At 39.3% G+C, this 20,640-nt stretch overlaps 1 protein-coding gene across 1 annotated transcript in view; it reads right to left on the bottom strand.

Annotated features, from left to right (window-relative positions):
• NECAB3 (N-terminal EF-hand calcium binding protein 3) overlaps window positions 1–9,336 on the bottom strand; it is a 1,629,394-nt gene extending 1,620,058 nt beyond the window's left edge. Inside the window, exon 1 of the mRNA XM_044090271.1 lies at window positions 9,075–9,336. Coding sequence (XP_043946206.1) covers window positions 9,075–9,206 — 132 coding nt within the window. The 5' untranslated portion in view covers window positions 9,207–9,336. The remainder of the gene's footprint in view (window positions 1–9,074) is intronic.
• Between the last annotated feature and the right edge of the window lie 11,304 nt (window positions 9,337–20,640).

The following is a 20,640-nucleotide window of genomic DNA, read 5'->3' on the forward strand; positions in this document are numbered from 1 at the left end:
TTGCGTTTCTGCTTTGGAGGTTTCTGTTGCTAGAGAAAATTATTATTGAGAGCCTCCACAAATGTTTTTGTGTTTCTATGTGTGGATTTTGGTGGTGTATGTTTAGTGGGACTATGTGATGAGTGTGGTGTGGTGTAAGTGTTTACCTTCTCCTCTTGACTGTCAAGTTCAGTCTTGGTTGGAGAGAGGTTTACCTCCATTTTGGCTAGATAAGTTCATCTCTCACATGTTGTGGTGTTGGGTGGTAGGAGAAGAGGGCTGTCTGTGTACATGAGGCAATTGCTACATTGCCCCAAGATGCCCAGATTCGTCAGATAGATAGGAGAGGACACTGGGAGCTGACCCTTGGGCATGCCTGAATAAAAAACTACTTTCCTCTAGACAAGTGAGGAAAGTGAGTATATGAGCTGTTTTTCTCTAAGCAAGTGAGGAAAGTAAGTACAAACACTGTTTTCCTCTAGGTAAAGAGGAAGGCTGAGTGCTGTAGTAATTTGTAGCTTATTTAGTGCTAACAACAAGTTCTGAACAAGTGCTGAGCACGAATAAGCAAATTCAAGTGCTAAAACTAAGAATCTGTACCTGGATCTTGGGGTAGATATGCTACCTAGTGCTTATCACTCCCACTGATAAGCTAGAATGCTTCCCTACAACACAGAATGGCTTGGGGGCCTCTGAAGCTTACAAGCAGTCCTGGATACAGCAAATCTGTACCTGGATTAGACTAGTTACAGGAAAGGTGGGAAACAAGTGCAAACACAGGCTTTTAAACCAGAAGGTTGAAAGAGATGGAAAAACTGCCCAAACGGCAAATAAACTACAATTTCTGGGCCAGAAACCACTCTTGTGATAGATAGGCTACCTAGTGCTTACCACTCCCACTGATAAGCTAGCAGGCTTCCCTCCAACACAGAAAGGCTTTGGGGCTCAGAAGCTTATAAACAGTCCTGGTTACAGCAAATCTGTACCTGAACTAGACTAGTTACAGGGAAGGCAGGAAACAAGCTTAGAATTTTTTTTTTTGAAAGTGGAAAGTGAGAAAGGAGAAACAGAAGATAATTCAAAATTAAGGACCTAAGTGGCTTGCCCTTCACAAATGTTCTTGCTGTATTAGGTAGAGTGAGCTAGTGACACTAGACTAGAATAGAGCTGGGACAGAGCTGAACAGATGGGATTGGTAGGAGTGTCTGAAGTCAAAATATGATCTCACTGTACTCGGTTGAGTGAGCAAATGAGATAGACTCAGGAGGAGTGTTCAAACACAAATTTACAAGAGGGGTGGGCAATTCCAAAGCCACCAAGATTAATACCAAAACAAGAACAGGGAGGAAGGGTGGGTGGGAAACTAATTGCAGAGACAGAGAGAGACCACAGTATTATATGAAACATTAAACAGAAAAATAAATAACTACAGAGAGACACAGCCACAATATTCAATGAAACAATTAAATAGACAGAAAAATGAAATGCTGTACAATCTTTAACAGTGCAAGTTTGCAAACTCAACTAGTAATGAAGTTGATTGTAGGTATGTAGCAGAAGCTAAACAACTTAGGTATTCAGCAGTAATAAATTCAAAGATATGTGACTCACTTATAAATACAAAGAAACCCTCTAGGCTAAGAGTTTAACACTGAATATCAATGAAGTGAAACACAATAGCCCCCACTAATTGCAGAGACAGACAGCGACCACGGTATTCTATGAAACGATTAAATAGAAAAATAAATAACTACAGAGAGACACAGACCACAATATTCAATGAAACAAATAAATAGACAGAAAAATAAAATTCAGTACAATCTTTAACACTGCAAGTTTATACTTAATGCAGCTAGTAATGCAGTTGATTGTAGGTATTTATACATTCACCTTGCCGTTTGTTACACATTTGCCAATATATATCTACAAATATAAATGCATCATTTTATTTTATTTTTAGTCACTAAAACTCATAAAGCCCACGTGACAACAAAGTAATATAATTTACTTTTTACGGCATATTTCGTCTGCTGTCAGCTACTAATAATTTATTGTGTATCTCCCTCTCTTTCCGTCATATTGTTTCAGCCGATTGCCAGTGCAACTTAATATTCAGCACTGAAAAATGTTCTTTGACATAGAGTCTTAAAACCCTGATCACATCCCAGACATCCTGGGTTTGTATTGTGGCTTGCATGCTGGAAAAGCAGGATGGGGGGAGTGGCCAGACAACTGCTGCTCACCTGTGTCAGGGCTAAGGGAAGGGTTTATGTCCAGAGTGTATAATCTAGCTAGGATCCTTCCTAAAGGCCAGAGCAGAGCAGACACAAGGTATAGATAGTTGCATACAAAAGGGCAGGGGCTTCTCAGGGGTTATATCACTCCTAGAAGTTAATGACAATCCTTGTATTTGCCCAGTGAATGTCCCCTTTGGACAAATACAGCCATGCACATAATTAACAAACATTCCAGAGAAGTGAAAATCCTTCTGATGGCTGCCTGGATGACAGCCTCCTCATGGTTGAACTTTCTCACCCCATTATGATGAACAAATGAATGGTAAATAGTACTGGGAATTGCTCTGTGAGGACGCAAAGAGAAGCAAAAAATGCACATTTTAATTTTGTAAATATGGTAAATAGTACTGGGAATTGCTCTGTGAGGACGCAAAGAGAAGCAAATAAATGCACATTTTTATTTTGTAAATATTGGTTGTGGTCATGTACACTGGAACTTCCATCAGGAGTCTGTGGGTGAAAGTGCATGGAACAGCAAAGGAATAAGACATAAGGTTAAGAATGGGAAAGATGTCATCCAAGATACTGGTGATGATCCTAGAAAACGCATCATGGGTTCATCGGTGTTTACTAGGCTAACCACAAGGGACTTTTTAAGCCTAGCCAAGAATCCCAAATCTCTGACAAGTTCTGGTATGCTTGATAAGTGTAAGCAGGGGTTTGGGATATGACACATTTACAAGCAGGGGCCTGGGAAATGAAACATTTACAAGCAAGGGGCCTGGGAGGTGAGCCATTTACAGGTTGCTTGTGTCCATTAGAGACATAGGTGCCAAACCAGGGATGGATTTCTTGTTCCACATCCATCTGGTTTGTATTTTTACATACATAGAAACACTTTTTTGTTTGCCTCTGTAGCCATCATAATGGCATTTGACTAGCTGAAGATTTTATTTTTTTATTCCCTTCATACAAGGCTGTTTTTTTTTCAGATTTTTAGTGAGTTGTTTAATTTTTATGATAAATGTATGACTAGATTTTATAGGGTTGTACTGTAATTTGCTATCACAAATTTCTTTTTATTTTATAGCATCCTTTTTATCTGTTAAGCTTGCATAGCTTCCATACTAATTTGTTTTTTTTTTAACTGTGAATGTGCAGTTATGCACAAGAACTATTTAAAGGCATATCCCCATCCAAAGACATCATGCAATATAAATTCTAAAGGTTCAGTCTGAACTTCAGCACGAAGTAGAAACACAGATGTTAACTGTAAAAGACAACTACATTAGACAAAAGTACACCAGTATGTACTACATAAACATATGTTGCTTAATATTTTCATAACGGTGCAAATACAGATATATCATACAGGTTATTAAATGTCTTAATATAACTCATGACATTTACAGATAAAGTAAATGATTATTAATAATGTTTACTTTAGTAGTTGTCATAAGCCTAGTACTTAGACATGAAAGGTCTCCTAAAAAACTAGCACGTGTTTTCAGCTAGTAGTTACAAGTTGTGACAACACACTCTTTCTTTTTCTCTCTAACTAGCTCAACCACTGCCTCACTGTTGCCCCAGTCATAGTTTCACCAACTCTCTCTCTCTTCATCTTTCTAAATCTAATTCCCCTTAGACAGTCCAAGTAGCCCCAATCATTCTCACCGTCCTAATTACTTAACTTCTCAATCTTAAATGTAACCATATAATCATAACTGTTCTATTACTAACATATCATACTATATTACATCATCAACCCCTGTTCTAATATTTCCCTATTTAAGTTATCTTTTTTCATTATTATCAGTGCTAGAAATCACAAGTAATATTACAGTATATTTGCAATGCTATATCTACCTTTGTTATACAGAAGCCTGTATCTATTTTTAATGAGTGATCAATGCTGTATATACCCATGCATGCTATGTACATGGTCTCTCTCTAAATGATGTTCATGTAAGCTACTGTAAAGCTTTTTCTGTTGTGTATGCACAATAACCTATATTTTGCATTCCTCCTGATATCATGTAACTGTATTTTATGCGCATGTCAAAATCGCCTCTAAATGTAAAGCTTTTTCCCTGTGTCTCTGCTAAAAAAGGATTTTATCCCAGCTGGACTATAAAATAAATAAATGCATAATGCAATGGTGTAATATTTTAATGCACTTTAAATACATTTAATATAACATTTATTCTAAACATTCCTAATATAACGATTTTAAATACATTACTATTATTTATTTATTTATTTTATTTTCATTTGTTAACCGGGAAATTCCGACTGGACCAGGTCCATTTTCAGCGAAGGCCCGGGGAGAAAAGCTCCGGCATCAAATTATACAAATACAGTACATCCAGCATAATACACAAAACAGGTTACATCATGTATGCTGAGCATAGTAATATAACATGAAATTAAACACTCCAGGTAAAAGAAGATATAGAACATAGGTAAACGACAATGTCAGTTACAGTACATCCAGCATAATACACAAAACAGGTTACATCATGTATGCTGAGCACAGTAATATAACATGAAATTAAACACTCCAGGTAAAAGAAGATATAGAACATAGGTAAATGACAATGTCAGTTACAGTACATCCAGCATAATACACAAAACAGGTTACATCATGTATGCTGAGCACAGTAATATAACATGAAATTAAACACTCCAGGTAAAAGAAGATATAGAACATAGGTAAACGACAATGTCAGTTACAGTACATCCAGCATAATACACAAAACAGGTTACATCATGTATGCTGAGCACAGTAATATAACAAGAAATTAATAAAACACTCCAGGTAAAAGAAGATATAGAACATAGGTAAAAAGACAATGTCAGTTATACATTGGTAAGAAAAAAATATATATCAAGTAAGATTTTACAGTTAAAATCACCCTTTCAGATGACCAAGCCTACAGGGGATCAGAGATCCAGCATGTGATCAGAGAGGAGTTTGGGGAGTTAATAGTAGTATGGGTATGGTTATGTTATACAAGGGCATAACCAGGTACTAAGAAGGTGCAATTTGAGGGAGTTTTTGAATATGGATGTGGAGGGGGCAGTGGACACGGATAGGGGAAGGGAGGTCCAACTTCTGGCAACGGTGTGGGAGTAGAGTGCTTTCCCTGCACTATTGTTAGCCTAGGTGATGGAGAGGAGAGATTTTTCACTGGAGCTGGTGATAGTTAAGTAGCTGTGGTAGGTCAAGCTATTTTAGTTCTTTTAGTGCAGTACAGTGATGGGTTCTATAGGCTGAGTTAGTAGCAAACTTGGCTATCTTATTGTAGCATGATTGTAATCATTGTCTGATTTGGGTAAAGATTGATGCTGCGTACATTAGAGTTGAGTATTATAACTGCAGTTCCTCCTTTTGTGTTTTTGCAAGCTTATGCCATGACAATTTTTAGTACAGATGAGACAGAATTAAAAATATTGCATACCTAGAAAGGAAAATTAAGCTAGAAATGAGAATGGAGTGTACTTAAATAGCATTTATTTATTTTTTAAGCATTAGCAGTACTCATTTTTCTCTGTTGGAATGAAAGAAAGAGCTTTTATTTTTAGATTAATAGGTTAAATTTAATGGCTGCATTTAAAGTAGGAATTTAAAAACTATGTAGTGAATGCTCTAGGTATGATTGAGAAAACATCTGCTTAGCTACTAGGGTAATTTGTGATAAAGTGCAACTAAAGATGGCCAACAGTGATCCACAAAATGGGTTAACACTAAGGTAAGGTGCTTGTAACTCAGTTTAACACCTCCTGCTAGCTTAATTTGAAACTCTCAAATGTACTACGTCATCTCACCCTTAATATTCTCATGCACGTACAATCAAAGATAAACAGATAAATAAAAAATGACTCAGAAATGTCGACCAATATTTTCAGCAGACTATGTAAATTGTGTGCATTTATTACATGAAAAGAAACACTATCTAGAAGGTGTAGCGGCTTTGCACAGCTACAACACTTTTCACATAGCACAAACGTGTTTTGCATTATTATCACTATAAAACAGTTTATTCTGAGTATGCCAAGCTTCACTCCTAGATACACCTTCAGCCTTATAGCATCAGTCTGCAGGGTGGATGGCATGAAGAATGTGTGAACCAAAACTCCTAATTAATTATTCATGAGGACATAACACTTTAGACATTTCTTTGGGAATCACTGTTTGAGGTTAAGTTTAAGCTGGACAGCTCGCTGCAGACTTATGTTGATCTATGGATCAGTTTCGGTAGTCACTCTCTGGCTTTCTTGCATAACAGAATTTTGAAGTGTTTTCAAGTATCCGGAATGTTTGTAAGAGTGATTAATTACATTCCAAATACAGATGTATATCCCGAACACTTTTTCATGTCTTCATCACATGCACTGGCTGTAATCTTCCATTTTGATTAGCAAAAGACACAAATATAAACAAGTGAAAAGTGTGAAGGGCATTTCAGAAACTAACATTGTACTTTTGCACATCACAGTTGTCCATTAGATGCACTATATGACTGATTTTTGGCACACTGTTAAAATAAACTATTTTTCCAGTTTTAATAATGCACATTCTGGAGTAGTCATATATAAAATTGAAAACATGCTTTGACTATATAGTACTAACATATAGAATCAGGTGGGAATGCATGTCGTGGCGTATCCCCCACATATATCTCAGTAACAGTGCAGTCTTGCTTTGACACTGCATCCTTTCCTAATTGTTGACCTTTTTGTGCCTCTAAAACATTAAATTTGAAATATTTAGGAAATAAAGAGACATTGCTATAGCAATGTTTTGACACTATTCTTTCTGTTAGTTGAGGTCTTCTGCTTCTTTCAGCTTTTCCCAGTTAGGGGTCACCACAGTGGATCACATGTCTGCTCATGATTGGCAGTGGAGTTTTACGGTGTTGAGTTGCCCAACCTTCCACAGAAGGCACACACATACACACTCACACCTAGGGCCAGTTTAGAGTGTCCAATCCACCTACAGCATGTCTTTGGGATGTGGGAGGAAACCGGAGCACTTGGAGGAAACCCACGTGACCACAGGGAGGACATGCAGACTCTGCACAGAAGGCACCCCTCTTGCTGTGAGGTGACAACACTAACTGCTGCACCACCGTGACCGCCCTCTTTCTGCTAGTTGAGGTAATTTCCTTTAATGAAGACAAGAGGTTTGAAGATGCTATTTATATACCTTGAAGTAAACCCTATTGATCGCATTATTGTTTTCCAATTATATATACATACGTGTGTATGTTTTTACCATATGTAGTTATCATTAACTTGAGATCTGTCAACTGTCATTATTTTTTCTACTGTAGTTTATTTTTTGCCTATACATTACAATGTTTAAATATCAGAAGTGTATAGGTTCAATACATATCATCAGAATGAATAAATATAAATAGTACCAGTAGATGGGGAAGTGTTTACAGGCAAGAACTGTTTAAATAAAGGTATACTGAAAATACTGGTAAGACATTTTAAACAGCAATAGCATAACTGTATGTATGAAGAGCGTAATGTTGCTCAGAAATGCATTTGAGTAAAAAGACAGCTGTTATCCAGTATGTGGTGGGAGCATACAAGATATTCCCAGTAATAAAAAATGAACAGACCACCATCTCATAACTCAAATAGTGTGTTTTGCATGGAAAAGTAGCATTTCACTATAAAATCAAAAATAATCTCAACGAATATAATGAATTCATACAGGCGAAATCTTAGGTTTTCCTGTTAGAGATTTTTTATCTATTTTTCGGTTTCCTCAATCTATTTTTCAATTTTCATAAAAACATTTAATTCTTGCATTCCTTTTCACTCCTCTGAATTTTCCCTGACCTTAAGGTACTAAATATGGTAAACAATATAATACATTGCTAATTCCAGTGCCTGCAAACATCAGAATCAGATAGCAGCCTTCACAGCTTGCTGCTTATTTATCAGTTTTCTAGACAATAATTCTTAAAACAGTATACAGAAGCATGGGTTCCTTCCTAAATGTACAAGAATCAAATTAATACATAAACTTGCATGACAATAAACAACAGCTTAAATTCTTAAGTTAAATCCTTCATTTCCAAAGCAATATTATGAACGTTAGCACAGACTTAACTAGAAAGGTGCCTTGCAGTGATGCCTTAGAAGAAATAGGATGCTTCTTCATAGGTGGACATCTGCCCAACCTTGGGGCAAATGAGCAACTAGATAGGCTGCGGCTAAGAAAAGAGCGGTGAACTGTCTTACTTACACAAATGCCTCTGATCTAAAGCGAAAACAGTGAAGGAATTTTCCCAGTGTTTCCTTTCACATAGATTTTGCAGTTGCTAACAAAACTGTCGCAGAGGTATAGTATAGACTGTCACAATGAAAAGAACGTGGAGGTGTGCCAAAAAATGACCTGTCCATCTGGTGAATGTTTGTCAGAACGCTAGATAAAGTCAAAACTGTGTACGAATGAAAGGGATGTAGACTCAAAATAAGTCCATACATACACCTTGCTTGACTATAAGAATTGTTAAATCAACCAGCATGGGTGTATGAAGAGTTAAAAGCAGTGGATTTGTGTTGACATTTTTTTTACAATGTTCTGCAAACATATTCCAAGAAAAAGCAGAGACGAATTGACTTGGGCAACCGATCCTTGTTTGTACTGTTTTGCTGCAGCTTTATATGCCAGTCTCAAATCTGAATAAAGCGCACTCATGCAAACGGGACTAGTGAAGTCTAGCACTTTGCGCACAAATAAACATCACCATACCTTACCAACGGTTAACAACACGTACTGGAAATAGCGTTAACGGGAAGCCGTGTAAAAAAAATTAAAAATCAGAGACTACTCACATCGTGGAAGATGGACAGTCCACTGTCAACGGCAGGCTTGGAAGTCACGTCCCGCTCCGGTCCAGAGTTGGGCTTCTGTGAATGTTTGGCAGCCTGAAGGCACATAGTCAGCAACTCCGTGCATGCCCACATTTCTGTAAAGGGTCTCCTACCTCCTTGTGGTGCTAGTTTTTAGTTCGATGTCGCTAGGCTGCCACCTTCACTAAGAAATGTAAGCTTTGGTCCACAGACACGGTAGGTGGGTACGCCAGCAATGCGAGTTTCTCCGGTGTGCTGAAGGCGATTGACTATGATTAACGGGGGGGGGGGGGGGGGGACATCGCTCCGCCCCTGGCATAACTGATTGGTCTTCCTTTTGTGAGTGACAGCAAACTAAACACGAATTTACTTCACAATTAGTTTCTGAAGAGTAAAAGTCGTGAGCGCTTTGTTTGTAATGGGTACCGTCCATCATCTTAGATGGGCAAAAGGTGAATTAATTCAGCCAGGTGCAGGGCTGTAATTAGGAAGTTTCAAACCAACTGAAAGTAGTTGTTTGAACGTAAGGACTGGGGTGGACAGTTGTGGTAGTTTACATTAGGACTAGCTAACTCTCACCCAAAATGCGCTATGGATTACATATAAACTAGTAACACTGAGAAAAAATGTAAATTAGCCGATCTATATGCAGTTTATGCCTTTAGCTAAATTCCGGTATTTTAGTCAACATAACAAAAAGCAGCCATTTCATTGGGTTGAACCCACAATAATGCAATCAAGGCTATTACGAAATAATTCTGCACAGTAGATTGGTTAAGGGAGCTACTGTCAACACTATATTTTTCGTTTCAAAAAATGAGATACGGGACACTGAAAACTTAAATGAAATCATTAGAAATTATAGTGTCATGGGGTGAAAAGGTGCTCTTTTTTAACCCACCCACCCCATCCACTTGTATTAGTTAAGCTCTGTAAATTGAGGTTTGAGTCCGTTTCGCGCACACGTATCTTGAAAGAAATTAACAGTGTCACGCGCATAGTTTCCAAACATTCGAAGCAGTTCAATACATCATGGCACACTAATATCAACTTGCAACCAAGGCTATTACGAAATAATTCTGCACAGCAGACTGGTTAAGGGAGCTACTGTCAACACTACATTTTTCGGTACTTACGTATTTTCTTCTTCTTCTTCTTTCGGCTGCTCCCGTTAGGGGTCGCCACAGCAGATGAACTGTTTCCATTTTTTCCTGTCCTCTGCATCTTGCTCTGTCACACCAACCACCTGCATGTCCTCTCTCACCACATTCATAAACCTGATCTTAGGCCTCTCTCTTTTTCTGTTACCTGGCAGCTTCATCCTTAGCATCTTTTCCCCAATATATGCATCCCTCCTCAGCACATGTCCAAACCAAGGTAATCTTGCCTCTCTGACTTTGTCTCCAAACCTTCCAACCTGGGCTGAGCCTCTAATATACTTATTCCTAATCCTGTCGATCCTCGTCACACCTAGTGCAAATCTTAACATCTTCAACTCTGCCAGGTCCAGCTCTGACTCCTGCCTTTTTGTCAGTGCCACTGTCTCCAACCCATATAACATAGCTGTTCTCACTACCCTCTTGTAGACCTTCCCTTTCACTCTTACTGGTACTCTGTCACAAATCACTCCTGACATTCTTCTCTACCCACTCCATCCTGCCTTTTCTCTCTTCTTCACCTCTCTTCCACACTCACCATTACTCTGAACTGTTGATCCCAAGTACTTAAACTCATCCACTTTCGCCATCTCTTCTCCCTGCATCCTCACCGTTCCTGTATCCTCCCTCTCATTCACACACATATATTCTGTCTTAGTCCTGCTGACCTTCATTCCTCTTCTCTCTAGAGCATATCTCCACCTCTCCAGGGTCTCCTTCACCTGTTCCCTACTCTCACTACAGATCACAATGTCATCTGCAAACATCATAGTCCTCAGGGACTCCTGTCTGATCTTGTCGGTCAACCTGTCCATCACCATTGCAAATAAGAAAGGGCTCAGAGCTGATCCTTGATGTAATCCCACCTCCACCTTAAACGCATCCGTCACTCCCACTGCAAACCTCACCGCTGTCACACTACCCTTGTACATATCCTGTACCACTCTCACATACTTCTCTGACACTCCCGACTTCCTCATACAATACCACAACTCCTCTCTAGGCACCCTGTCATATGCTTTCTCTAAATCCACAAAGACACAATGCAACTCCTTCTGACCTTCTCTGTACGTCTCCATCAACACTCTAAGAGCAAACATTGCATCTGTAATGCTCTTTCCTGGCATGAAACCATACTGCTGATCACTAATCATCACCTCTCTTTTTAACCTATCTTCCACTACTCTTTCCCATAACTTCATGCTGTGACTGATCAGTTTAATCCCTCTGTAGTTACTACAGCTCTGCACATCACCCTTATTCTTAAAAATCGGTACCAAAACACTTTTTCTCCATTCCTCAGGCATCCTCTCACTTTCCAAGATTTCATTAAACAATCTATTTAAAAACTCCACTGCCATTTTACCTAAACACCTCCATGCTTCCACAGGTATGTCATCTGGACCAACAGCCTTTCCGTTCTTCATCCTCTTCATAGCTATCCTTACTTCTTCCTTGCTAATCCATTGCACTTCCTGATTCACTATCTCCACATCATCCAGCCCTCTTTCTCTCTCATTCCCTTCATTCATCAGTCCCTCAAAGTATTCTTTCCATCTGCTCAACACACTCTCCTTGCTTCTGAGTACGTTTCCCCCATTATCCTTTATCACCCTTACCTGCTGCACATCTTTACTAGCACAGTCCCTCTGTCTAGCCAATGTCATGTCCTTTTCTCCCTCCTTAGTGTCCAACCTTTTATATAACTCTTCATACGTCTTATCCTTAGCCTTCGCCACCTCTCTCTTTGCCATGCATCTCATCTCCTTATACTCTTGTCTACTTTCTTCATCTCTTTGACAATCCCACTTCTTCTTCTTCACCAACTTCTTTCTCTGTATACTCTCCTGTACTTCATTCCACCACCAGGTCTCCTTGTCCTCCTTCCTCTTTCCAGATGTCACACCAAGCACCTTTCTAGCCATCTCTCTTACTAGCTCTGTTGTAGTTACCCAGCTATTCGAGAACTCTTCACTGCCACCCAGTGCCTGTCTTAACTCTTCCCTGAACATCACCTCACAATTACCCTTTTTCAATTTTCACCATTTGATCCTTGGTGCTGCCCTCACACTCATCCTCCTCTTCTTGATCACCAATGTCATCCTACAAACCACCATCCTATGCTGCCTAACTACACTTTCCCCTGCCACCACTTTACAGTCTCCAATCTCCTTCAGACTGGCCCTTCTACATAAGATATAATCCACCTGTGTGCATCTTCCTCCACTCTTGTATGTCACCCTATGCTCCTCCCTCTTGTTAAAATACATATTCATCACAGCCATGTCCATCCTTTTCACAAAATCCACTACCATCTGACCTTCTGCATTCCTTGGCTTAACACCATACCTACCCATCACTTCCTCATCCCCTCTGTTCCCTTCACCAACATGCCCATTGAAATCTGCTCCAATCACCAGTCTCTCACCCTTGGGTACAGTCATCACCACTTCATCCAACTCACTCCAAAAATTTTCTTTCTCATCCATCGCACTACCAACTTGCAGAGCATATGCACTAACAACATTCATCATTAAACCATCAATTTCCAGCTTCATAAACATCACTCTATCCAACACTCTTTTCACCTCCAAAACACTCTTAGCATACTGTTCCTTCAGGATAATGCCTACGCCATTTCTCCTCCCATCCACACCATGATAAAACAATTTGAAACCACCTCCGATACACCTAGCCTTGCTCCCCTTCCATCTGGTCTCTTGCACACACAATATACCAACCTTCCTTCGGTCCATCATATCAGCTAGCTCTCTCCCTATACCAGTCATACTGCCAACATTCAAAGTTCCGACACTCACTATCACAGTCCTAGCCTTTACCTGCCTTTGGGCATGCATTCCCCCTCTTCTCCTCCTTCGGCCAACAGTAGCCCAATTTCTGCCAGCACCCTGTTGGCCAACAGTACTGGTGGTGGTCATTGTTAACCCGGGCCTCGACCGATCCGGTATGTATTTCTGTACTGTTGTCTGCATGTATGATTTGGCAAAATTTTACACCAGATGCCCTTCCTGACGCAACCCTCCCCATTTATCCGGGCTTGGGACCGGCACAAAGAAATGCACTGGCTTATGCATCCCAGTGGCTGGGTTTACTTACGTATTATCGCAACAACATTTTTGAGATAATAACGGTTGCTTCCCGATGTTTACATCTAAATGTTAATGGTGTCACAGTGTCAGACAATGGGTTTCCTTACACAATGAAGGTTGTTTTGGGCAGGGTTATCATTAAAAAATGATAAAGTTAATGTTGCTGTTTCGGTATGCACTTTGCTGCCAGCATGTCATGTAGCTTGCAGTAAAGTGCATACACGCTTCAACTGTCAGGGCTGCTGTCTTACTGTCTGCAATTGCTAACCAGTTTCCCCCATATAGAAAGGCACAGCCACAGGAATAATGGTTTTACTTCACTTTTTTTTTTTTTTTTTAACAATTTGTTAACATATGTTCAGGTCCAAATTAAAAACCTGTCACATTCTACAAATGACAAGAAGAAGCACTTCATCAGCCAGTAACATGTTTTCTTTACCGTTCTTACTATGTGTAATCAGGAACCCACAGTTGCCAATCAACATCATCAAGCCTGACTTTTTACAAGCATTACTATCCCTGATCTTTTACATCGCAATGGTTATTGTGCATACAGTATGTTTACATTTTTTTAAAGAAAGTATTACTTTCCAAAAAACCTCATTCCTGTGTGCATTTTCCTTGTTCGGGATGGTTCACATTTTCCATTCATCAATAAGAGAGCATGGATAGCAATTCAAGCACGTGTCTGTAATGCACGGCAAACCGGAAGAGGAATTTGGAAAGTTTTGCTGTCCCTGAAGGTAGTCCACAGGTTTTTTACCAGCAATGAGTAGTCTGAACAACATTTTACAGTGTTTTATGCGCACGTCTGGATTCAACGATGTGAGATTTGCAACTGCGAAAATCTGGTTGTGATAATATGTAAGTACCCATTTTTCGTTTGAAAAAATGAGATACGGGCCACTGAAAACTTAAATGAAATCATTAGAAATTATAGTGTCATGGAGTGAAAAGGTGCTCTTTCTTAACCCACCCACCTCATCCACTTGTATTAATTAAGCTCTGTAAATTGAGGTTTGAGTCCGTTTCGTGCACACGTATCTTGAAAGAGATGAATAGTGTCACGCACGCAATTTCCAAAGGTTCAAAGCAGTTTAATACATCATGGCACTAATATCAACTTGCAACCAAGGCTATTACGAAATAATTCTGCACAGCAGACTGGTTAAGGGAGCTACTGTCAACACTACATTTTTCGTTTGAAAAAATAAGATATGGGACACTGAAAACTTAAATGAAATCATTAGAAATTATAGTGTCATGGGGTGAAAAGATGCTCTTTCTTAACCCACCCACCCCATCCACTTGTATTACTTAAGCTCTGTAAATTGAGGTTTGAGTCTGTTTCGCACACACGTATTTTGAAAGAGATGAATAGTGTCACGCGCACAGTTTCCAAAGGTTCAAAGCAGTTTAAATCATCATGGCACTAATATCAACTTCAGCTGAGTCAAACTGATTCTCCGGTAGTCCGGAAAACACTGTAAAAACTCCGGTATTCTGTTTCAAAAAGGAAACAGACTATCAGAGTTTGTAAATCGGCTGATTTACTATACTTTTTTTACAGAAAAGCATAGTAAATCAGCCGAAAGCAGACAGCAGGAACAAAAAAAGAGGGCGTTCCCCGCCAAGTGATGTCATCGCGATGTCACAAAATAGGCAGAATGTGGGTGGGAGAGGGGTGGGCGGGGTTACTGGTGATGCGAGGGGTGTGGCTTTACTCCAGTTTTAGCCACGAAGGAAGGTGGCAACCCTTATCTTTAAAAGATTTATTGAATTTATTGGTACAACTCAGGTCACATTTTGAACGTTGAGCATATTGTAGACACACGCTTTTATCCTCACGTTTAACCCTTGCTATATACACTTTTTTATGTTTTAATTAAATGTAACCTAGGAGAACACAAAATATTCAGTCACTGAAGTTTATTCAGTGGTTTTCATTCTCACCTTACTAATTGTGTCTTATTTAAAGGTCGATGATAGAACATTTAATGTTCACAAGATGGCAATGGCTATATCACCAAAGCAAACAGGTATTAAAGCAGTGTCTGAGATTGGTAGGAAATCTCCCAGGTGCCAAAAGTGCACACAAATGTGGCCCTCAAGAAACTGTTTTGCAGCAAAGCTGCAGTGTTTGCAGCAACCCCCTTAACCAGCCTGCTATGCATAATTATTTTATATGAGTCTTAGTTGCATTAAGGTGGCCTTAACAAGTTTAGCTGGAGTGTAATGGCTACTCTTATGCTATGTTAACTAAAATACCAGAATTTAGCTAAAGACATACAATGGTAAAACCTTGGGTTGGCTAATATAGGTTAATAGGTGTAAACTAGGTTAACAACGACTAGGGCCCTTATAAGCCTAGCTGTGCAACCGGAATGTGATTTACAAATCTGGTTTAGTAGGGGGTGATTTACTGACTGCCTTTGTCTATCAGAGACATTGATGCCAAACCAAGGATGAATTTTTGATTACCCATCCATTGGTCCAAGTTGAGCTTAAATAGGGATCGAAGGGAACTCTGCTTCACATGGATAGGGAACCTGTTCCAAGAACGGGAGTTCTGAGAAACATATCTGTCCTATTTATGTTGCAAGGAAAATTTAGAGCTTTTAATCTAGTAGCACTGATGCTGTTTGTTTTGTGGATGTGCAAAAGGTTCATCAGAACAGGGTAAAGGGATGCCTTGTATGCCAGGCAAAGGTCACCTCTCAGAAGTATATATGATACTGAGTAAAGAGACAGAGCTTTGAGGAGATCAGCATAGGGCATTGTGTTTATTCCCTGAATTCCTTTTGTAAGGAACCTTTGCGGACATTCCAGTTGCTGCATGTGTATGATCAGGTACATACCAAAGGGGCATTATACTCTGAGATGGGTCTGATGGGGGCTGACTACAGTGGTGTGATGACCTGTCTGGAGCTAGATGCCATGCCCTTGCTTATAAGCTGAGCAACATAGAAGGATTCTCTTACTAACTTGGACACATTGATCAAAGGCTAGGTTACTAGCTACATGAGTTCCCAGATGCCTGAATAGTGAATCAATTTTTAGGTGTGTTTTATTGATGATGTAGTTACCTGGGGTGGCAGACTTCCCAAAAGGTACTATTTTTTTATATTTCTTGGTATTTGGCACCAAGATTTTGTCTGTTAGACCTTCCTGAAGGGTGTCCTTATCTTTTGGGGATACAATGGCTGTTCCCAGTTTGCAATCATTTGCAAACTTGGTTAGCCAGAGATCTTTGACATTAGTTATGACATCCAAGAAGTAGATTTCAAAGAGGAGTGGGTCTAGTACAGATCTCTGGGGAATCAACTGGTGACTGTCCCCTTTGTGAAGGTGGCCTCACCAATTCTAACCTCCTGGGTCCTACCAGTGAGCCAGCTAGCTATCAACATGTTATAAAGGGGCTTTATACCTGGTTCCATAAGTTTGTTGACAATCCCTGATAGGAGTATTTTATTGAATGCTTTAGCCATATCTAGGTAGCCAGTTTAGACCATTTTCCCCTCATCCTTTGTCTTAGGGTCCTTTTCAAAGAAGTCCAGCAGAGTCAGTAAGCATGACCTTCCTTGGACAAAGCCAAACTGGGATGAATCCAGTGTCTGGAGGTCTCCTATGTCCTTGCTGAAAATGTCCATGATAGTTCTTTCCATGGCTTTATAAGTAAGACTAGTCAGACTAATGGGTCTGTAGTTTCCAGGATCTGTTGAAGGTCCTTCATTATGATGGGAGATGACTGTTGCAGTCCTCCAGTCACATGGCACAAAGCCTGTTTTAAGATTGTAGTTAAATAATAACTACAAGGGTCCAGATAAGTCATATTTTAGACTGTTCAGCAGGCTTCCTGGGATGTTATCAGGCCTACTGAGGTCAGGTAATGTTGGATTTAGTGAGCACAGCTAGTACATGCTCCATAATTATAGTTGGAAGGATTATGTTTAACGGTATTTTTTGGGAGATGGTTGGAGGTGGAGGGGTTAAATATGGAACCAAATCTGTCTGCTAACAGGTTCTGTATATCACCAGGCTCAGTGAATGTGGCGCCATTAACCACCAGTTAATCACACTGCTGTGTGCTGCTCTTGAGGATTCTAACACAGTTGCAGAAGATCTTATGTTATCTTTCACCTTTGTCCCCCCATTATTTTAGGTTTTGTCCAGATTTTTTGTGCTAAAAGGTTGAGGATATATTCCTAATTTTTACTGGTTTTAACAGGATTACAGAGTTGATTGATTTTTGAAAGAGACATCTTTATGGATAGACCCTACCAGAGAGGATGAGACATTGGGGGTGCAGTATTCTTCCATATTTGTGAGCATGAGGTCCAGTATGTTGGAGCCTCAAGTGAACATATCCACTATTTTGTCAAGGGTATTTGTATTTACGAAGTCCAGGAATCTCTGTACCTGTAGATTTGAGGCCGTGTAGAATTCCCAGTCTATAGAAGGTAATTAAAGTCTGTCATGAGTTGGGTGTTAGATTAGATGGTAAGTGTTTCCTGTAGGTCGAAGTATTTATTGTGAGCTTCTTGAGACATGGAGGATGACCTATAGCTGACTAGAATATGGCAGTGGATTTTATCTATGGGGATCTGCATGTTGTAGAACTCTAGCATGTCATCCTGTTTGACGACCCAAGATATATGCTTGTTATTGATGTATATTGAGACACTTCCAGCTATAGCCCCTGTCTGTGTAGCTACTGGTCTAAAAGTGTGGAAGGTACTGAAACCTTGCACTGTCGGGGTACATGTCTGCCTCTTTAACCTTGTTTTGGTAAGTGCACAGATGTCTGTATTCTCAAATGTGAGGAGGGCTTGGAGGGAGTGTAGTTTTTTTTTTTTATTTAGTCTCCTGGAATTGAGCAGCAACACCTTGAGGTTTAGTTGAGTTGATTTTTATATGCCAGTAGGCTTGCCAATTTGGCATTACCTAAAAAAAGCACTATGGGGGTGGATAAAGTTTTAGACAGCATTCAAAAGTCTAGAAGGGAAGGGTGCAGACCATCCTTGGTAAAGCAACATTGTCTGTTAACCATGTCATCCCAAGCTGACAAATATTGGTTCCCATTAGAATAACACCAGAAAGACAGACAGTTGTTGAATTCAATCATTTTTTGTTCATATTGTGGCATCATCCTCGGTGACGGCAATATGCTGCTGAATGTTAGGCTCATACCAGCCTGAGACACATAGTCTGAAAGGTCCATAATGTCTCTTTTCATATACTACAGGGAGGTACATCTCAGGTCATTTACACCTATATGGGCTATGATGGAATCATACTGGTACCTGTGGTGTAATGACTTGAGTGCATTGCGTGATTTGGTGGATCCTGGCTCTAGATAAGCGACTAACAGTTCTCTTCTCCTTGGTCAGCCTGGTTAGAGGGGCATCAGTATATCTTACAACTGAGTTTTCTATAACAATTTTCTCAGCCATCTACAAGGTGATGTAACTCTTTCAAACCCTGCCTGACAAAATGTGCATTTTGATATTTAGCAAATTGTGCCTAATAGGATTTTATCCTACTGTGACAAATACATTTGGCAATTACATAAAATGTACTCAGTATGGCACAAACATTCCATTGACCTGACAATGTGGCCTAAAAAATCCACAGGTCATTTTGAACTATTTGGTGGGAGTTACCAGCATTTAACAGAAATGTTTCTGACTGAACACTCAAATAGTTCCATTCTTTTATTTTGTGGGTTGGATTCTGTCATCCATACTTGCAGACTGTGATAGACTCAGTGCCAATCCCTTAACCAGAAAATGCTCCTACATTGCACCTGAAAAGAAAAAAAAAGGTGTTACCTAGTGAGCTTACCAACTTAGCACATAAATAAGTAAAATATAATAAAGGTTAAGAATGATTATAACGGTAATGTAATTGTCTCTCTTTATACACAATAATTACCAAAATTAATTACTATCTTAGAGCTGTGACTTGCAGCAAATTCCTCCATGCCAGCATTTTTTAAACTAGTATATTATTTACTGCAAAATTAATAATAAATAGTTGCAGCAGTGAAAAATAACAGAATGTTGTTAAAAGCACCAGTCAGAAACTGGTTTTGTAATATATCACACAAAGTAATATTCAGATAGAGTAGGCTGGATTGTATCAAAGGATGCTATCAAAACATGAATGCCATATGAGTCACAAGGTTTCACATTTCAAGTGTCTCTGGTTCTTAACTAGTAACTTTGTTTATTTATGTATGTATTCATTCATTCATTCATTCAGAATATGATGAGATAATTGGATAGGGCCTCTTAAAATTCTTAGAGTTCCTTTATTTGATGGTGGTTTGGGATTAGTGACATTTTAATCAAAATCAATATCACACTGCTACATGCTCTGCAAACAGCAAGCAGATAATTTTGAAACCCAGAAACATTAACATTGAATATAATGTTACTCCATTTACTGTCCTGACAGGTTTAGGTTTCACTTTTTTTATTGAGTACAATTTCATCAAGTAAGACAACTTGCATGAGGATGGGTTAGATAGTCATAATTAAACTGTGATTAGAGGCATACTCTGAAAGGGCAAGGGAAAAAAAAGCAGGTAAGGCTGAAGGCTACAACTGGTGCCAAGGGGGTTAGTTTAGCTAGAATGGTAAGGAGACTGTTGGGTATTGTATGGACACTGAGTTTTGAAGTTTTTAAAACATTTTCAATAATGCTGTCAATTTCATTTTTAAGATCTTATGCTAAATAGAAAAAAGAGAAGAAGAAACAGACACAAAGTGAAATGACAATTCACAAGAGGGGATTTAAATTTGCAGGACTGAACTAAGTTGTCTAGAAGACAATCACTGTTCCTTTTGGAATTCCAGAATGCAAGTCTATTCCATGGAGAAACCAATAGCCTGTACACAGGGTATGATCTTGCAGCCTGAGGTCACAGATGTGTTCTAGGTAGTCCAGATATGCACTTATCATGGATGGTGCCAGGGCAGTCCAGGAATGAAAACTACACTATTTACCTGGAAACACGTGATATTCTCGAGTGGAAGGCTTGCAGATGTATTTTGTGCAATTATTTGCCAGGATACCTGAAGGAGCTATTAGTTTCAGTTTTCAGATATCAGAAAACTTCACCTTGACTCCAGTGACACTATGACAAGATACTTGCAACAAAACTCTGTTAATTGCATTTCATCCAGATTTAGAACTAGTCTCTAATGACTCCATGTTCATAGGTTCATAGGTTGGTACTTGGCTATCAGCCCTAGGGCTTATACAAGCCTAGCCATA

Source organism: Protopterus annectens, chromosome 12.part0 (genome assembly GCF_019279795.1).
Source record: "Protopterus annectens isolate FY-2018-M chromosome 12.part0, PAN1.0, whole genome shotgun sequence".
In the NCBI taxonomy this organism is placed as follows: Eukaryota; Metazoa; Chordata; order Ceratodontiformes; family Protopteridae; genus Protopterus; species Protopterus annectens.